We start from the raw sequence: 15,741 nt of genomic DNA, 5'->3' as shown, positions 1-15,741 counted from the left end.
ACCGCATCTCCGTCTCCGGGTGAGCACTTCTTCTCCTTCTGTGCGTCTCTCTCATCACCACCACCACCATCACCGCTCGGCTCGCGCGCGGCGGGGCGGCGTGGCGCCGAGGGAGGGAAACGCCGGTGCGGGGAGGGCGGCGGCGAGGGGTCTCGCCGGCGACGAGCTGATTTGGGTATGAGAGGGGGGTTTACCCACGCGGCGCCGACCACATCATCCGCCGCTGCCACCTGCGTCCCCCGCCGCGGCTCCATGGACGGCCTCCTCATCTTCGTCTTCTACCTCTCGCTTCCTATACGTGGCGGCCGCGACCACTCGTTAACCTCCTCCTCTAATTGTTAGCCGCCCACCCGCCCGCCGGACCGATCTCGCGCGCCACCCGCACTCTGCAATCTGATTCCGATTCCGCTCTCCCTGTTTCGGTTTTCTCCACGTCGCCGTCGAACGCAACTCGGATCGAGAGGATGGACCAGCCACCTAATGGCTTCGCCGCCGGAGGTGCGTCTCCGATCAAAACACTCCCCCCCCCCCCCCCTCCCCTCCCCCAGTAATTTGCTAATTGTTGTGTTCATCAGTGCTGCCCTTGGCGTAGAAACTAGCATTCCGTCATGCATCCAAATCCCGCACGCAACTTTAAATTACTTTCCAAGTAAGACTAAGTTAAGTTGATTTTGTTACGGCAAATTAATGTTGCTGTCGTGGACTGGAGTCCCAATCGTAATCGATTGTGCTTTAGTGGCTTGCCGAATGCTAAAAGGGCAGAACTCATAAGGTCAGAAACACTCCGAATGTCCATCTCTATTCAGTTAATGTTGATACGGGGACATCCTTTTTCCCGTAAATACGCAGAAGTGTTGCGTGTTCATTGAACACGAAATGGTGTGCATATCCTTTGACAAGGTGAAAGCAAAACTAAAATCCTTGACACTCCTCATATGGGTTTGTTATCATTGAACACGAATGGTTTATATGTCTTTAACTTTACGCCTTTTTTGTTTTTTCTATAATTACAATATGCATAAAGTAGGATCATGACTACTATCTTTTTTTTGAATTAAGGATCATGACTACTATTAGGAAAACGAAATGTTGTAAGAGGATGGAAGGCCTTAATTGATTGGGAGTTTGGGACCATAGCCCACATTTCAAATTTTGGTGATGTCAAATGAGTCATAGTAGTGTAGAAACCAAACGGTAATGCTAATCAGCAAGAATCTAGAGCAAAGGCAAGGACGGTGATGACAATTTGCAAGAAAAACCGTGAAAGAGATGTGGAACAAGGTTCCAAAAACTGTGGATTCTAAATGTCATCAATAGGGAAAAAATGGCATCCCCTTGTTCTTGTATGTTTTCTTTAGAACATCGAATAATTCTATAGATAATTCAGTTCAATATAATTCTAACATAGCACTTTATTGCCAAAAACCAAGCAAAGGCAAGGACGGTGATGGAAATTTGCAAGAAATACTGTGAAAGAGATGTGGAACAAGGTTCCAAAAACTGTGGATTCTAAATGTCATCAAAAGGGGAAAAATGACATCCCCTTGTTCTTGTATGTTTTCTGTGGAACATCGAATAATTCTATATATAATTCAGTTCAATATAATTCTAACATAACACTTTATTGCCAAAAACCAACTGTAATGAATAAAGCATATTCCTGCCTCCTGAAAATTTCTTGTCCCTCAAAGAAAGTACTATTCAGCTAGCCACCTGGTGCCTGTAACACTATTTCTACTCGTACATTTATCAAATAACTGTCCAACAAAAAATTAATGTGCCATGATTCACTGAATGGAACTTTGCCATTTAATACAGATAAATTTCTTGTGTTGTTCGCTCAGGTCTTTTTCTTCGTCACATTGATGGGCAAAATGCCTCTCCCCCTTCTGTCATTGTGATTGGTGGAGGGATTTCAGGCATTGCAGCTGCTCGTGCACTGTCTAATGCTTCTTTTAAGGTATAAATGCTGTCATTTAAAAGATGAAAATCTTCCATGTTCTGCTTATTGTCCAAAAGTCAGTTAATGTTTTGATGCTTCCCGGGCCCTTTTACCTATATACTGTTACATAACTATAGGTCACACTACTAGAGTCGCGGGACCGACTTGGTGGCCGTGTGCATACTGACTATTCTTTTGGCTGCCCAATTGACATGGGAGCATCTTGGTTAGTTGCATACCAGAAGCAGCTGTTTTTCTCCACCTTGCAATGTGCTTGGTACAGATTCATCTCATGGTTTTATCATGTGGTTCAGGCTGCATGGAGTATGCAATGAAAATTCTTTGGCACCACTGATTAGGCTGCTTGGCCTTAGGTTATATCGCACCAGTGGTGATAATTCTGTGCTATATGACCATGATCTGGAGAGGTTGGGAATTATTCCTAACCATAAGTTTACCCTCCTTAAGTCGATGGGCTTTCATTCTCTGACAGTTGCTGTTATTGTTTATTTAGCTATGCTCTCTTTGATAAGGATGGTCGTCAAGTTCCCCAGGAGATAGTTACAAAAGTTGGGGAAACATTTGAGGAAATTCTTAAGGAGGTACTGCAATCGTTTGCATTTTATTTGTTATCCATCAAATGCTTTTATGCAGCCCTTGTGAGCCTACTTCTTTTTAATATTGCAGACAGTGAAAGTAAGAGCTGAACATGCAGATGACATGCCTCTTATTCAAGCCATCTCAATTGTGCTTGACAGGAATCCACATCTAAAGTAAGTGGAATTTAGCATTCACCTATATGTGGAATGACGGAGCCTCAATAAAGGCTTGGAATTTTAACAATATGCATTCACTCTTACAGGCTTGAGGGTTTGCAATATGAAGTACTGCAGTGGTGCATATGTAGACTGGAGGCATGGTTTGCCACTGATGTGGATAATATCTCTCTGAAAAACTGGGATCAGGTACACAGGAGGGAGTAATTTGAGAAATTTGTATGCACATCATGAATTCTCATTAGCCACAGTGCACATGAAGAAATTGTATTGTTCATGTCTAACAGTGTACTGTGCTTTTCAAATTTACAGGAACATGTTCTTACTGGTGGCCATGGGCTTATGGTGCATGGTTATGATCCTGTTATCAAAGCTCTCGCTCGAGATCTTGATATTCACCTAAACCACCGGTATGAAGCAATATATCCTCATGGTCTAGTAATTTACATAAGTTCCATCCATTAGCTGTTTCATAACTATAATCCCAAATGTGTAGTTTCTTATGTCTTGCTTTCCTGACCAGGGTTACCAAAATCATCCAGAGGTACAACAAAACTATAGTATGTGTTGAAGATGGGACAAGCTTTGTTGCAGATGCTGCTATAATAACTGTCCCTCTTGGTGTACTTAAGGCAAATATCATCAAGTTTGAACCCGAGCTTCCGGATTGGAAGCTTTCAGCAATCTCTGATCTCGGTGTTGGCATTGAGAACAAGATAGCACTCAGGTTCAACAATGTATTTTGGCCAAATGTAGAAGTTCTAGGCAGGGTTGCCCCAACATCAAATGCCTGTGGCTACTTTCTTAACCTCCACAAAGCCACAGGGCATCCGGTTCTTGTATGCATGGTAGCAGGAAGATTCGCATATGAATTCGAGAAGCTATCTGATGAAGAATCTGTAAACTTTGTCATGTCTCAGCTCAAGAAAATGCTACCAGGAGCTACCGAACCAGTAAGTCCTAACTTTATTTTCAAACTCTGTGCAGTGGCAATTTTCAGATTATGAACAGTAGCTCTAAAACTTGTGCTGCACAACTGCAGGTTCAGTATTTGGTTTCAAGGTGGGGAACCGACCCAAATTCGCTTGGTTCTTATTCTTGTGACCTTGTTGGGAAGCCAGCTGACTTGTATGAAAGATTCTGTGCTCCGGTGGGCAACCTGTTTTTCGCTGGGGAGGCCGCCTGCATCGATCACTCAGGGTCTGTGCATGGAGCTTATTCTTCAGGCATTGATGCTGCAGAGGATTGCCGAAGGCACCTGTCGACGCAGCTAGGCATCTCAGACCTTTTCCAGGTCGGGAAGATCATCATGAGGGAGGAGATGACTGAAGTCATGGTGCCCTTCCAGATATCCAGGCTCTGAAAGAAGAACAAGCCTGTATACTTATTACCACCGGGTTTATCCTGTAGCTGCTACGGTTAACGTTGCAGCTGCTTCTCTGTATTTGCCTAATTATCTCAGATACCGTACTGTTTTGCAGGCAGCTTGATCGTTTATGTGTCTTCAAACAAGAACATAATAATAAATATCAACAGACCTTGTTCTCTGAATGACTGAATCCATGGATTATGGATACTGCTTTTCAGTTACACATTCCCAGCCAGCACTCCTGAATTTGTTTTAGTCAGTGTTTGCTTTGAGACTGGAGGTTGCTGTATTGCAGTAATCGTCTAATCGAACTTGGTTATTGCCCCATTTGGCCATTTGGATACGTTGTAGATACAAGCTGGTTGCAGTTTAATGGTCACAATCATGCAGAGTTTTCTTCCTTTACTTTCTTACATAGATCTCCACTAACAGTAAACCATACGGGTACGACACAAACCCTGCACATTCGGGAACAATTCGACGATCGAGTGAACCATATCAAAGGCATTCATTCCACTGTAACATCTGCTGCCGCAATTTGCAATGCTCATTCTATTCTTTAGCATCAACATATAATAGCCACAAAACCCACTGATACGTTAATTCTTTCTCCCCTAAAAATATTTGAGTAAATTTCACAAAAATCAAAGTGCAGATTTAATGCTATAAATATTACTCAGTCTATCACAAAATTATAAATTTAATGTGAAATCTGTTATAAAACTATAAATAGACGAGGTATTAGAACACTACGGATTTGATAGCAAATTTACCGCAATACTAAATATAGCTTAAGTTATAGATATTGCCGCCATAGTTACTGAGGTAACCGGGCTCACCGCTTGGGCGCCGTAGCGGTAACCGATGATTTCATTTAGATGAAATCCATCAGAGTTCAAAATTTCATTGGTTCAATGAGAGATTTTTCGCTCCAAATCGTCGCTTCCATATATTTTCAACATTCCCTCAGTTCAACTAGCAACGGTTTTCGCTTTAATTGTGTGGTAACCATGGCAAAACAGTCCCTATCGCGGATTTAAAATTTAAAATTTTGGAGATTAAATTCATCACAGTTTAGTTTTGGGTGGTAATTGTGCTACCACTCAGCAATGGCATCACCTCCATAAATGGTTCGGTGAACCCTAATTTATGCCTTTATGGATATGAGTTTTCCGTGCACACCGAGTAAGGCATGTCACCAAGAATTAAAAAAAATTATACATGTATTGTCAATAGTATTACGTCTATGTATAAAGTATCAACTTCAAAATTTTCAATTTTTTTTACAAATTTATACTCTTAAATTATGTTATATTTTTTATTGTTTATTACGGCTAAAATGTAATGATTTTAAAGTTGATACTTTTCACATAGGTCTCATTGTGGAAGTACATGTATAATTTTTTATAGAATTTTTGATGATATTTGTTAGTTGGTGTATACATAAAGTTTGTGTAGTTGTGTGCACATAATACGTTCCCCATTTATAACTACAGCAGAATAGCTAGGGACTTAAGCCCCCAAAACTGAAATTTTGAGAAAGTTTTTCCTATAAAAATATTTCTTCTCCTCTCATAAACGAAACTAAATTCTTTTGGTAACAAGAAAAGGAAAGATAAAAAAAGAGTTTTTTATCATACTTGAAAAATATCTCAAGATACTATATTTTTTATGTAAAAGTTTATTACTTTAAGATACATTATATACATACTTTGATATATCAAAATTTTACACTAAAATTTTTTTAACTCACGACGATAAAAAAGAAAAAAAAAAGCTGCCGACGTACTAAAAATACATCCAAACCCCAAGTTTGGGCCCACTTGGCCGGGAGCCAAACGCGGCAGCGCAAGCGAAGGCGGAGCCGGATTCCGTGTCGTCGCCTCCTCCTCCTCCTCCCCTCCATATAAGGCACGCCGCACGCCCCGCTCTCTCTTCTCCTTCCCAACTCAACCTCATACCAAACCCCAAAAATCACAGCCTCGCGCCAACCAGATCAAACCCAACACCGCAGCCTCGCGCGGAGAAGCGATCGCCGCCTCGCGCTCTCGCTTGGTGTGGTGAGGATCGGGAGGGGAGGGGAGGGGAACGGGAGCACCTTGCGTTTGCCGGTTTGGAGCCAGATAGGGTTATGAGCTGCTTCGCGGACCGCCGCTGCTCCGCCGCCAGCCGCCGCCAGGACGGTCTCCTCGTGTTCATGTTCTTCATCTCGATTCCCATACGTAGTAGTATTAATTGTAATTCCAGTAGTAGTAGTAGTAATCTCTTGTAAACAATCGGGTTCGTCTTCGCGGTTGCGTGTACGGGGTCGGAAGGACCTTCCTCTTCGTGCTCATCCTCCTCTTCCTCTTTTTCTTCGGCTCCGGCTGTGGCGGCTATGGATCCCAATGGCCTCAAAACTGGAGGTATGAAACATAACCAAATTTTAGTACTTTTTTTTATGGAATTTAGAAGAGTAATTGGGTACAAATGGGTATTGGTAAGTAATATTGTATTTTAGGGTTAGTTTTTTTGTAAGTAAAATTCATAAATTTTAGAAGAGTAATTGGGTACAAATTGGTAAAGATTCCCCTTTTTTATAAGGAACAGATTAAATTTTAGAAGAGTAGTTGGGATACTGATTGGTTAGCTAGCTGGTTGGTAGTAGTAGTATTTAAAGTATTGTTTATAATTAGGAGCTGGATGCAGGATGCTCAATGAGACATTGTTCACTCATGACTCCATCACCTTAAAGAATGATTCTTCATTGAGACTTTGTTTACTTATGTTTCTATCATCTTAAAGAATGATTCTTCATACCTGATAGCTGAAAACATTTGGTTCAGGCCTTCTTCTTCCGACAATTGAAAGGCGATGTGTTTCACCTCCATCCGTCATTGTGATTGGTGGGGGCATCTCGGGGCTTGCAGCAGCTCGTGCTCTCTCCAATGCTTCGTTTGAGGTGACTGTTTTGGAGTCAAGAGATCGGGTCGGTGGTCGTGTCCATACCGACTACTCTTTTGGGTGCCCAATTGATATGGGAGCCTCATGGTCAGTCTTACCCTGAATTTGCTAGTGTGAGAAATCCACTTTAGATTCTGTCCTTATAAGCTTTTACCTACTGTTTATTTTAAAAATCCAGGCTCCATGGCGTGTGTAATGAGAATTCCTTGGCACCATTGATTGGCTATCTTGGGCTGAGATTGTATCGCACCAGTGGCGACAACTCTATTCTTTACGATCATGATTTAGAAAGGTCATCTTTTAGCTCTTAATCTTATGTTTTTCTTTACCGATCCTCACTGTTCTTGATTCTTACAACATGTCTGTTAATTGATTCTATTACAGTTATGCACTCTTTGATAAGGCTGGTCATCAGGTCTCAAAGGAGACAGTTACTAAAGTTGAAGAAACATTTGAAAGAATTCTTGATGAGGTATATATAACTCATTTATACTTTTGGTGCCTTTTGAAGAGCATTTTTAGCCCACTATCTAATTTCTGTTCCATGGCAGACAGTGAAAGTGCGTGATGAGCAAGAACATGACATGCCCCTTCTACAGGCAATCTCAATTGTGCTCGAGAGGCACCCCCATCTGAAGTATGTACATTCACTTAACAGTACCATGTTGTCAATCTACTCACGACACACTTCATAAATTCCTAACATGCATCATGAGAGGTTGACTAATGTGGTTAACCATTCTTTCTAGGCTACAAGGGATAGATGATCAGGTCTTGCAATGGTGTGTTTGTCGGCTGGAGGCATGGTTTGCTGCAGATGCTGATGAAATATCTCTGAAAAACTGGGATCAGGTTAGCCCAAATCAACCTATATTATATTAGCACACTGCATATTTTCGTAGTGAAATTAGTTTGCTTGGTGAACAAACTGTCAAATTACATTGAATTGTTTGTGGTCTTAGTTATGTTATAATTCCTCTTTCATATACAGGAGCATGTTCTTACTGGTGGCCATGGTCTGATGGTGAATGGATACTATCCTATAATTCAGGCTCTTTCACAAGGTCTTGATATCCGACTTAATCAAAGGTGTGTTCCTTTTACCTCCCGAGCATACAACACAAGAATTAATGTCAATATGTGAAAGAGTTCCATTTCTGTGTATTTTGGAGCCACGAAATTCTGTTGCTAAACAATTTTGCTTACTCACCATTTCAACTGCTAAATCTTCAGGGTAACCAAAATCACCCGCCAATTCAATGGTGTGACGGTCACCACAGAAGATGGAACAAGCTACTCTGCTGATGCCTGCATTATCACGGTACCACTCGGCGTGCTCAAGGCAAACATTATCAAGTTTGAGCCTGAACTGCCCGCATGGAAGAGCTCTGCAATCGCCGACCTCGGTGTAGGCATTGAGAACAAGATTGCCATGCACTTCGACACAGTCTTCTGGCCTAACGTTGAGGTCCTGGGAATGGTTGGCCCAACGCCTAAAGCTTGCGGATACTTTCTGAACCTGCACAAGGCCACCGGCAATCCGGTCCTCGTCTACATGGCCGCTGGTAGATTTGCCCAGGAGGTGGAGAAACTGTCGGACAAGGAAGCCGTTGATCTGATCATGTCTCACCTGAAGAAAATGCTACCTGATGCCACTGAACCTGTAAGTTATCATCTCCGATCATGCCACAGTTAGTTTCACCATTACTGAGCTTGCAATGAATGATTTCGTTCTTGTGATTGACCATTTTGCAATTTTCTGATCTGCTTCTGCAGACGAAGTATCTGGTGTCACGCTGGGGTTCTGACCCGAACTCGCTGGGCTCCTACTCGTGCGACCTGGTGGGGAAGCCGGCCGACGTGTCGGCGCGTTTCGCTGCCCCGGTGGAGAACCTGTACTTCGCCGGCGAGGCGGCCAGCGCCGACCACTCTGGTTCCGTCCACGGCGCCTACTCGTCGGGCCTCGCCACCGCCGATGACTGCCGGAAGCGCATCCTGATGCAGAAGGGCATCCCTGACCTCGTCCAGGTCAAGGCCTACGAGGAGATGGCCGGAGTCATCGCTCCGCTCCAGATTTGCAGGACTTGATCAGCTCCGCTCACTCTGCCATGCCCTGAAACCACCATGATTCGAGATTTCACGCAGTGGATTAACTGCTTGATTCGAAATTATTATTACATCGTTTAATCACGGCATTAAGCCTCATTTTATTATCGAATAAATCGAGATCATGCTCGAGATCTTGTACTACTATGACACCGAATTAATTGATGCTAGTATTCAACCTTGGATTGAATGAATGCGAGTTGCTTGCTCGCGCTGTGATCGCGACTTGCGATCGAGGAGAAGTGCACGGCTGTCTCATGTTGAAATATGCAATGTATCCTTGCTTGCTTGCTTTGACCGTCGCCGGTGGACGGTGGTAGTTGCGGCCGCCGGTGGGTGGCAGCTTCGCACGACGTCGACGTTGAAAGTATTAACTTTTAATATCATTCAAGGATAATAAGTAATAAAATTAATTAACTGTATAAAGTTAGAAAGAACATCTCTGTATAATTTTTTTTTAAAAAAAAGATATCTTTTTAGCGGTTGGAAACGCACGCATCACACCAGTTGGTCGCCACGCCATGTCGACGCTGTGCATGCATGGCTCCGAAGCTGACAGGTCATCAAGACTCTTCATTATCACGAGGGATTAGTTGAGCTGACGTGTGCAACGGTGGCAGAATCTACTCCAGGAAAGATTCCACGTGGAACCTCCCCCCTCCCAAAAGAAGACGAGACACTTTTTTTTTCTACCCACGCACGTGAATGCACCGCTTGAATCAGGCGGTCCCACAAGTGGGACCCACACGTCATACACTAACGCTTTCCCGTCCGTCCCGAAGTCTCAAACGGCAAGTCAAAAATACGTAAATAAGAAACAAAAGGAGAAAAAAAATCGGAAATATCTCTGTCCGCTCGCTGTTCGCTTCCCAGGTCGGCGAGGCGGCTGCGTGGTGATGGCGGCGATCTCGCGCGCGATCCGGGCGTGCGCCGCCGCGGCGGGGTGGTCCGGGCGGGGCATGGCCTCGTCGGCGAAGGAGGTGGCGGCGGCTGGGGCGAGGGCGGCGGCGGCGGTGGCGCGCCGCGGGCGGGACCCGGAGGACGGGAGGCGCGTGCAGTGGGTGTTCCTCGGCTGCCCCGGGGTGGGGAAGGGCACCTACGCCAGCCGCCTCTCGCAGATGCTCCGCGTGCCCCACATCGCCACCGGCGACCTCGTCCGCGACGCCCTCGCCTCCCCTGGCCCCTTCTCCAAGCAGGTGAAACCCCCGGCCTCCGCTTTTCTCTCCCCTCGTGTGTCGCAATGGATAGTGGGTGCTGGATGGAGGAGATCATCATGCCTTTTGTCTATTTCAATTTCTCGCGGTCAATTGCGCTTGTTTTTGTTGATGGAGCCCCTGCATCAAGTGCCTAATTAGCACCACGAACAGAAAAAAAAAAAGGATGATCCTCTCGGTGGCTAAATAGACTTCATCCTTTTGATGCTTAAAGAGGCGGATTGATGTAAGGATAGTCATGTTATTTCATTGTTCTGTGCGTGCTCCGTTTTCAGCTGGCGGAGATTGTGAATAATGGAAAGCTTGTGTCGGATGAGATCATAATAAATCTTCTGTCAAAGCGGCTGGAAGAGGGAGCAGAAAAGGGTGAATTGGGTTTCATACTTGATGGTTTTCCAAGAACCATAAGACAAGCGGTGAGCTAGTTATTTGACCTGACTGTAAGTATGCAAAACACATACTTGCAATCTTCACATCATACATTTATCATTCGCACTTTCGTTTCATTGCAATCTCGTATTTTAAGATGTAGCATTTGAAATGCAATTTCAGACACACAATGTGAAATTTTATTGTTGCGGTATCTTTGGCAGTTCAACATCAAGGCACTGCCTTCTTAATCGTGTTAATTTGGTTACTAGCAGAATTTGTGTATGATGATGACTAGCCAAACAAACTTACTAACCTTGCATGAGTTGGTAGTTATTCATAAGATTACTTGTGTGTACCATAACGGATCAATAATAAGAGCTTACTCTTGTGTCCTTATATATCATAAGGCCAACAATACCAACTGGACCACTTGTTAGTCTTATGCACAGTTACTATTTTGTGCTTTGATAGGAGATACTTGAAGGAGTCACAGAGATTGATTTGGTTATCAACCTCAAACTCCGAGAAGAGGCTCTGCTTGCAAAATGCCTTGGTAGAAGGATGTGCAGCCAATGTGGTGGAAATTTTAATGTAGCTTCCATTGATATGGAGGGTGAAAATGGTGGTCCTCGAATGTACATGCCTCCACTACTCCCTCCTCCTCAGTGTGAATCGAAGTTGATTACTAGAGCTGATGATACTGAAGAGGTGGTAAAGGAGCGAATGCGTGTTTACCATGATTTGGTATGTTCCAGCGCCCTGAAATTACTCATTGGGGTACCACTTGTTGTTTACTAGTAAATGTTTATATTTAGTTTTCTTTGGCATCATGTTGTCCTCTCTAAACCGCCTTTTTTGCAGAGTGAGCCAGTGGAGAAATTCTACAGGGCACGTGGGAAACTCTTGGAGTTCAATTTACCAGGAGGAATACCGGAATCATGGCCAAAGTTACTGCAGGCATTGAATTTAGAAGATTCTGGCAATGAAAGATCTGCAGCAGCATAATTTTGCTTAGAACTGTGCGTTATGTATTTGTAGTCCTATGCCAGAAGTACTTAAGTGATGAGTATTCCTTGTACCACTAGAAGTAGGCCATTCGAGTTATCAAAATTATTTTGATACAGCACTTAATTGTATAGGTGATTGATCATCGATGTTGCATGATCGATGAGTGTGCTGGAATGAAAAGACTTCCAATAAACCTAGGGACATTTATTTGTAGCCAACTATAATTGTTGAAAGCAAACCAAGGCAAGCTTTGATAGTATAAGGTTTATTGGAAGTTTCCTTGTAATGCAACAATGCATGTTTGACAACAACACACAGCAACCATTGTAATGAAATTCTGGTGCTATTTACACACTGACAATGTTTGTATAAGGGTCTGAAGTTTCCTTGTCGCAGGTTGGGTCTTATGTGAATATGTAAGCTCATGCTGCTCTCTCCGTGAATGCACTTTCCACTTTATTATCATGGAATGAATGGTATCTGTATTATCAAGGTATGAATGGTATACTGACTGACAACAGATATCAGCATAAACGCAAAGGATTATGTCCAAAATAATCATGGTTGAAAGATCTAACAAAACGGGGGTGTAGCTCATATGGTAGAGCGCTCGCTTCGCATGCGAGAGGCACGGGGTTCGATTCCCCGCACCTCCATTTTTAAAAAAATTGCTTCTTTTCATTTCTTCATTTTCTTTGTTGTTTTTTTTTTTCATTTCTTCGGTTGAAATCTGAGTATATTTGTTTTGTTTTTTATTTTTCATTTCTTCGGTTAAGATCTGGCTGCTTCTCATTTCTTCACTGTCCTTGTTGTTTCACTTGCTTCTTTTCATTTCTTCATTTTCTTTGTTGTTTTTTTTTCATTTCTTCGGTTAAAATCTGAGTATCTTTGTTTTGTTTTTTATTTTTCATTTCTTCGGTTAAGATCTGGCTGCTTCCCATTTCTTCACTTTCCTTGTTGTTTCACTTGTTTGTTTCCCTTCATTTATTTGCTTTTTTCATTCTTTTTCATATCTTGCTTTTGTTTTTTATTTTTCATTTCTTCGGTTAAGATCTGGCTGCTTCCCATTTCTTCACTTTCCTTGTTGTTTCACTTGTTTGTTTTCCTTCATTTATTTGCCCTTTTCATTCTTTTTCATATCTTGCTTTTGTGTTTTCATTTCTTCGCTTAAAATCTGGTCGTTTTCCTTGTTTGTTTTCCTCCATTTCTTTGCTTAAAATATGCCTCCTTTTTTTTCATCTCTCCACTTTCCTGGCGGTTTCCCTTGTTTGTTTTCCTTCGTTACTTCACTTAAAATATGCTTCTGTTTTTATTCCTTGTCATTTCTTCACTTTGTTTTTCGTTTCTTCTTCTTCGCTTAAAACCTGTTTCTTTTCCTTGCTTGTTTCCAAAAATAATGTTTTCCTTCATTCTTTGCTTAAAAGATGCATCATTTCTTCACCTTCTTTGTTTTTTTTCCTTCGTTTAAAATATCCTTCTTTTTCATTCCTTTTCATTTCTTCACCTCCTTTTTCATTTATTCTTGCTTAAAATCTGGTTGTTTCCCTTCATTCATTATTCTTGTTCATTTCTTCACGTTTTCTTCCTTTCTTCTCTTAAAATCAGGTTGTTTTCCCTCATTCCTTTGCTTAAAGTATGCTTCATGTTCATTTGTTCACTTGCCCTGTCATCACTGATGTGCTTATTATAATCTGCTTCTGTTTCTTTTGTTTTTGATTTCTTCCGTTACCCCAGTTATTATGCAGAGTGAGCAGCGGAGAAGATTGAGGAGGACGCCGGCGGAGCCAGTGTTAGCAATGGTGTCAGATGACACCAATCACTTAAGCTCTAAACCAGTTACATTGTTCTAATTTCTAACTTATGACACCATCAGGCAATACTTAATGACACCAACACAAATTTCTTTGGCCTTCTGTGACACCATGCACTCGTGATGGTTGATTTTATAGTCTCTGCTTCTTGGAACAAGTGCCAAGAAAAAGTGACGTGTTATACATTCCATGTCAAAAATATCAATTTTCCACACAACCTTTTATCTTAATTACATTGTTGCCTACGTATCTTTGTGGAGGAGTATGCAGTGGTTTTTTGAATATAGATGATGTAGTATGGATCTACTCCCAGCAAAAGAAATCCGCCGGAAACGCGCTGCAAAGCTAGCCGTTTCACCGAGCCACCCACAGGGCACAGCCAGCACAACACGCGACGGCAGCGTCGGGTGACGAGATGGGAACAGTGCGCCGTGCCACCGGCGTAAACCCCTCCTCCTCCGGATCCTGGTCGTCAGCGGAGGCGCACGGAACCGTGACCCGGAGTATTTTCAACCGTCCGATCCACGACGAACAAACGCTTCTCACCACTCCTCTTCTCCCCTTCACGCGTTTCGGTTTTGCGTTTAATTACTTTAATTTGCGAGCACAAGGACATGGAAAAAAAGCCGTAATTGGCGAAGAATGTTCTTGGTCGTGAACTTGTGATTGGTAGCTAGCGGTACGTACCGTAGCATTTCTAGCTAGCTAGGATAGCTGTGTTTCGCATGCATTGGTAGGGCGATTTGGTTAAAAGGGAACGAGGGCCCTGGCTAACACAAGATATATCATATATGCTCTACTCCACAAAATGCAGCAAAATGAGAGAAGGGAAGAGGCCATGCATGATGCATCTATATATCCCAGCCAAACTGATGGAGCATCGCTACAAATGGAACTTATGGAGTGGACCTCAGCCTAGTTGCTTCTTCTGTGTCCCAAGTGTCAAGCCTTAATGTTGCAAACCTGTGTGGGGACTCCTGAAAGCAAAGAAAATGATTGCAGGAGAGCTTGTTCATTTCTGTTTTCTTTATTTTCCTTTTCCATGTGTGTTATTTGATACTTTGATTCACGTGTGAAACTGCAGAAAAATCCCAAGGCCCCCAGAGTACCGGTGAAAAGGCTCCTCGATGAAAAGTGCAGGGATTCAGGGATCGATCGATCGATCGGTGAGGTGCCAGTGTGCCACCGTTTGGATTTTTGCACGTATATAAACAGTGCCTGCACCTCTCACACAGTAACATATATAGGCCAGCCTGCTCCACGAGCACGTTTGGGAATGGATTTTTTGAGCAGCTCCTCGTGCGAACAATTTGGGCACTATTATCTCGTACCTTGTACGTGTAGTGCGCTTGTGCATTATTACATCGATCGATCCTTGTAATTGCACATATATATGTGCAAGGCGTTCCACGGTTCTATTATACATGCAGCTAAACATAAACAGCATCGTACTGTCCATGGTAAAGTGTGGGGGTTAAAAGCGTTAAAAGCTATTGGCAGTAGCAGTATCTAGTATGGCTTGGCAGGCCACTGCAGCTGAAAAAAAGGGGGCCCGGACACGAGGAGGACGCCCCGGCAGCTACCGGACGTACGCTTGCTGCTCGATCTCTCACTCATCAGTCCGTTCCTACGGCAATGCAAAACGCATGCCATGGCCTAAGAGATCAGTGAGTTACAGAAGGAATATAATTAAGTAGCTAAAAGCCTGTGATTAAGGTAGTAAAAAGGCATGCAGTACTGCAGTTACAAGTTACCCCTACTACTCCTACAAACCCAAACAAGAGTCAGCGAACTGTGAAAAGCAGCAGCAGCAGCAGAAAAAGGAGAGGGAGACGACGACCCAAACAGAGTTGTGTGATGAGCAGTGTCAGGCCCCTGGCACATGAGGTGAAGTGTAGTATAGCTCAGGCTCAGTGTTGGCACATGGAACGCTCTGCCACGCAAAGGAAAAAAAAAGATTACGAGAGAAACGCAGCCGAGATTACGGCTAGGAGAGGGAGGGAACGCGGGCGCGGCGCGGGGCTGGTGCGAACGCCGTGCGGCATTGTAAATACGCGCGCGTTGCGTTCGCGTCCCGACGCCCAAACGCCAAACGCCCTAAGCTTTGGCTTTAGTTTTTTTTACCTTTCGCCGCGCGCTCTACAGCGACGACACAGCGAGCGAGCGCGCGGCGAAGGACGGTGGGCCGGGCGGGGCGGGC

The 15,741-nt window shown here is 43.5% G+C and overlaps 3 protein-coding genes and 1 non-coding gene across 4 annotated transcripts; all 4 read left to right on the top strand.

Moving 5' to 3' along the window:
* LOC102711798 (polyamine oxidase 5) lies at nt 1-4,310 on the top strand. The gene is made up of 10 exons (XM_006652942.1): nt 1-498; nt 1,845-1,960; nt 2,080-2,168; nt 2,257-2,370; nt 2,457-2,544; nt 2,630-2,715; nt 2,805-2,907; nt 3,031-3,128; nt 3,242-3,671; nt 3,761-4,310. Exons 1-10 carry the CDS (start codon nt 465-467, stop codon nt 4,079-4,081), a joined length of 1,479 nt encoding a protein of 492 aa, XP_006653005.1. The 5' UTR covers nt 1-464; the 3' UTR covers nt 4,082-4,310.
* Nucleotides 4,311-6,026: 1,716 nt separating this feature from the next.
* Nucleotides 6,027-9,378, top strand: LOC102711526 (polyamine oxidase 4). The gene is made up of 9 exons (XM_006652941.3): nt 6,027-6,492; nt 6,913-7,117; nt 7,209-7,322; nt 7,415-7,502; nt 7,582-7,667; nt 7,780-7,882; nt 8,022-8,119; nt 8,264-8,693; nt 8,807-9,378. The coding sequence occupies exons 1-9, from the start codon at nt 6,465-6,467 to the stop codon at nt 9,116-9,118; spliced, it is 1,464 nt and encodes a 487-aa protein (XP_006653004.1). The 5' UTR covers nt 6,027-6,464; the 3' UTR covers nt 9,119-9,378.
* Nucleotides 9,379-9,955: 577 nt separating this feature from the next.
* On the top strand, nt 9,956-12,128 carry LOC102711252 (probable adenylate kinase 6, chloroplastic). Its single transcript, XM_006652940.3, has 4 exons — nt 9,956-10,332; nt 10,626-10,766; nt 11,194-11,466; nt 11,584-12,128. Exons 1-4 carry the CDS (start codon nt 10,033-10,035, stop codon nt 11,725-11,727), a joined length of 858 nt encoding a protein of 285 aa, XP_006653003.1. The 5' UTR covers nt 9,956-10,032; the 3' UTR covers nt 11,728-12,128.
* A 185-nt stretch (nt 12,129-12,313) lies between these two features.
* Nucleotides 12,314-12,386, top strand: TRNAA-CGC. The gene has a single exon. It is a non-coding gene; the product is annotated as a tRNA-Ala (tRNA).
* Nucleotides 12,387-15,741: the final 3,355 nt, after the last annotated feature.

This window comes from Oryza brachyantha, chromosome 4 (genome assembly GCF_000231095.2).
Source record: "Oryza brachyantha chromosome 4, ObraRS2, whole genome shotgun sequence".
In the NCBI taxonomy this organism is placed as follows: domain Eukaryota; kingdom Viridiplantae; phylum Streptophyta; class Magnoliopsida; order Poales; family Poaceae; genus Oryza; species Oryza brachyantha.
This window is presented reverse-complemented; position numbering and strand designations above follow the sequence as displayed.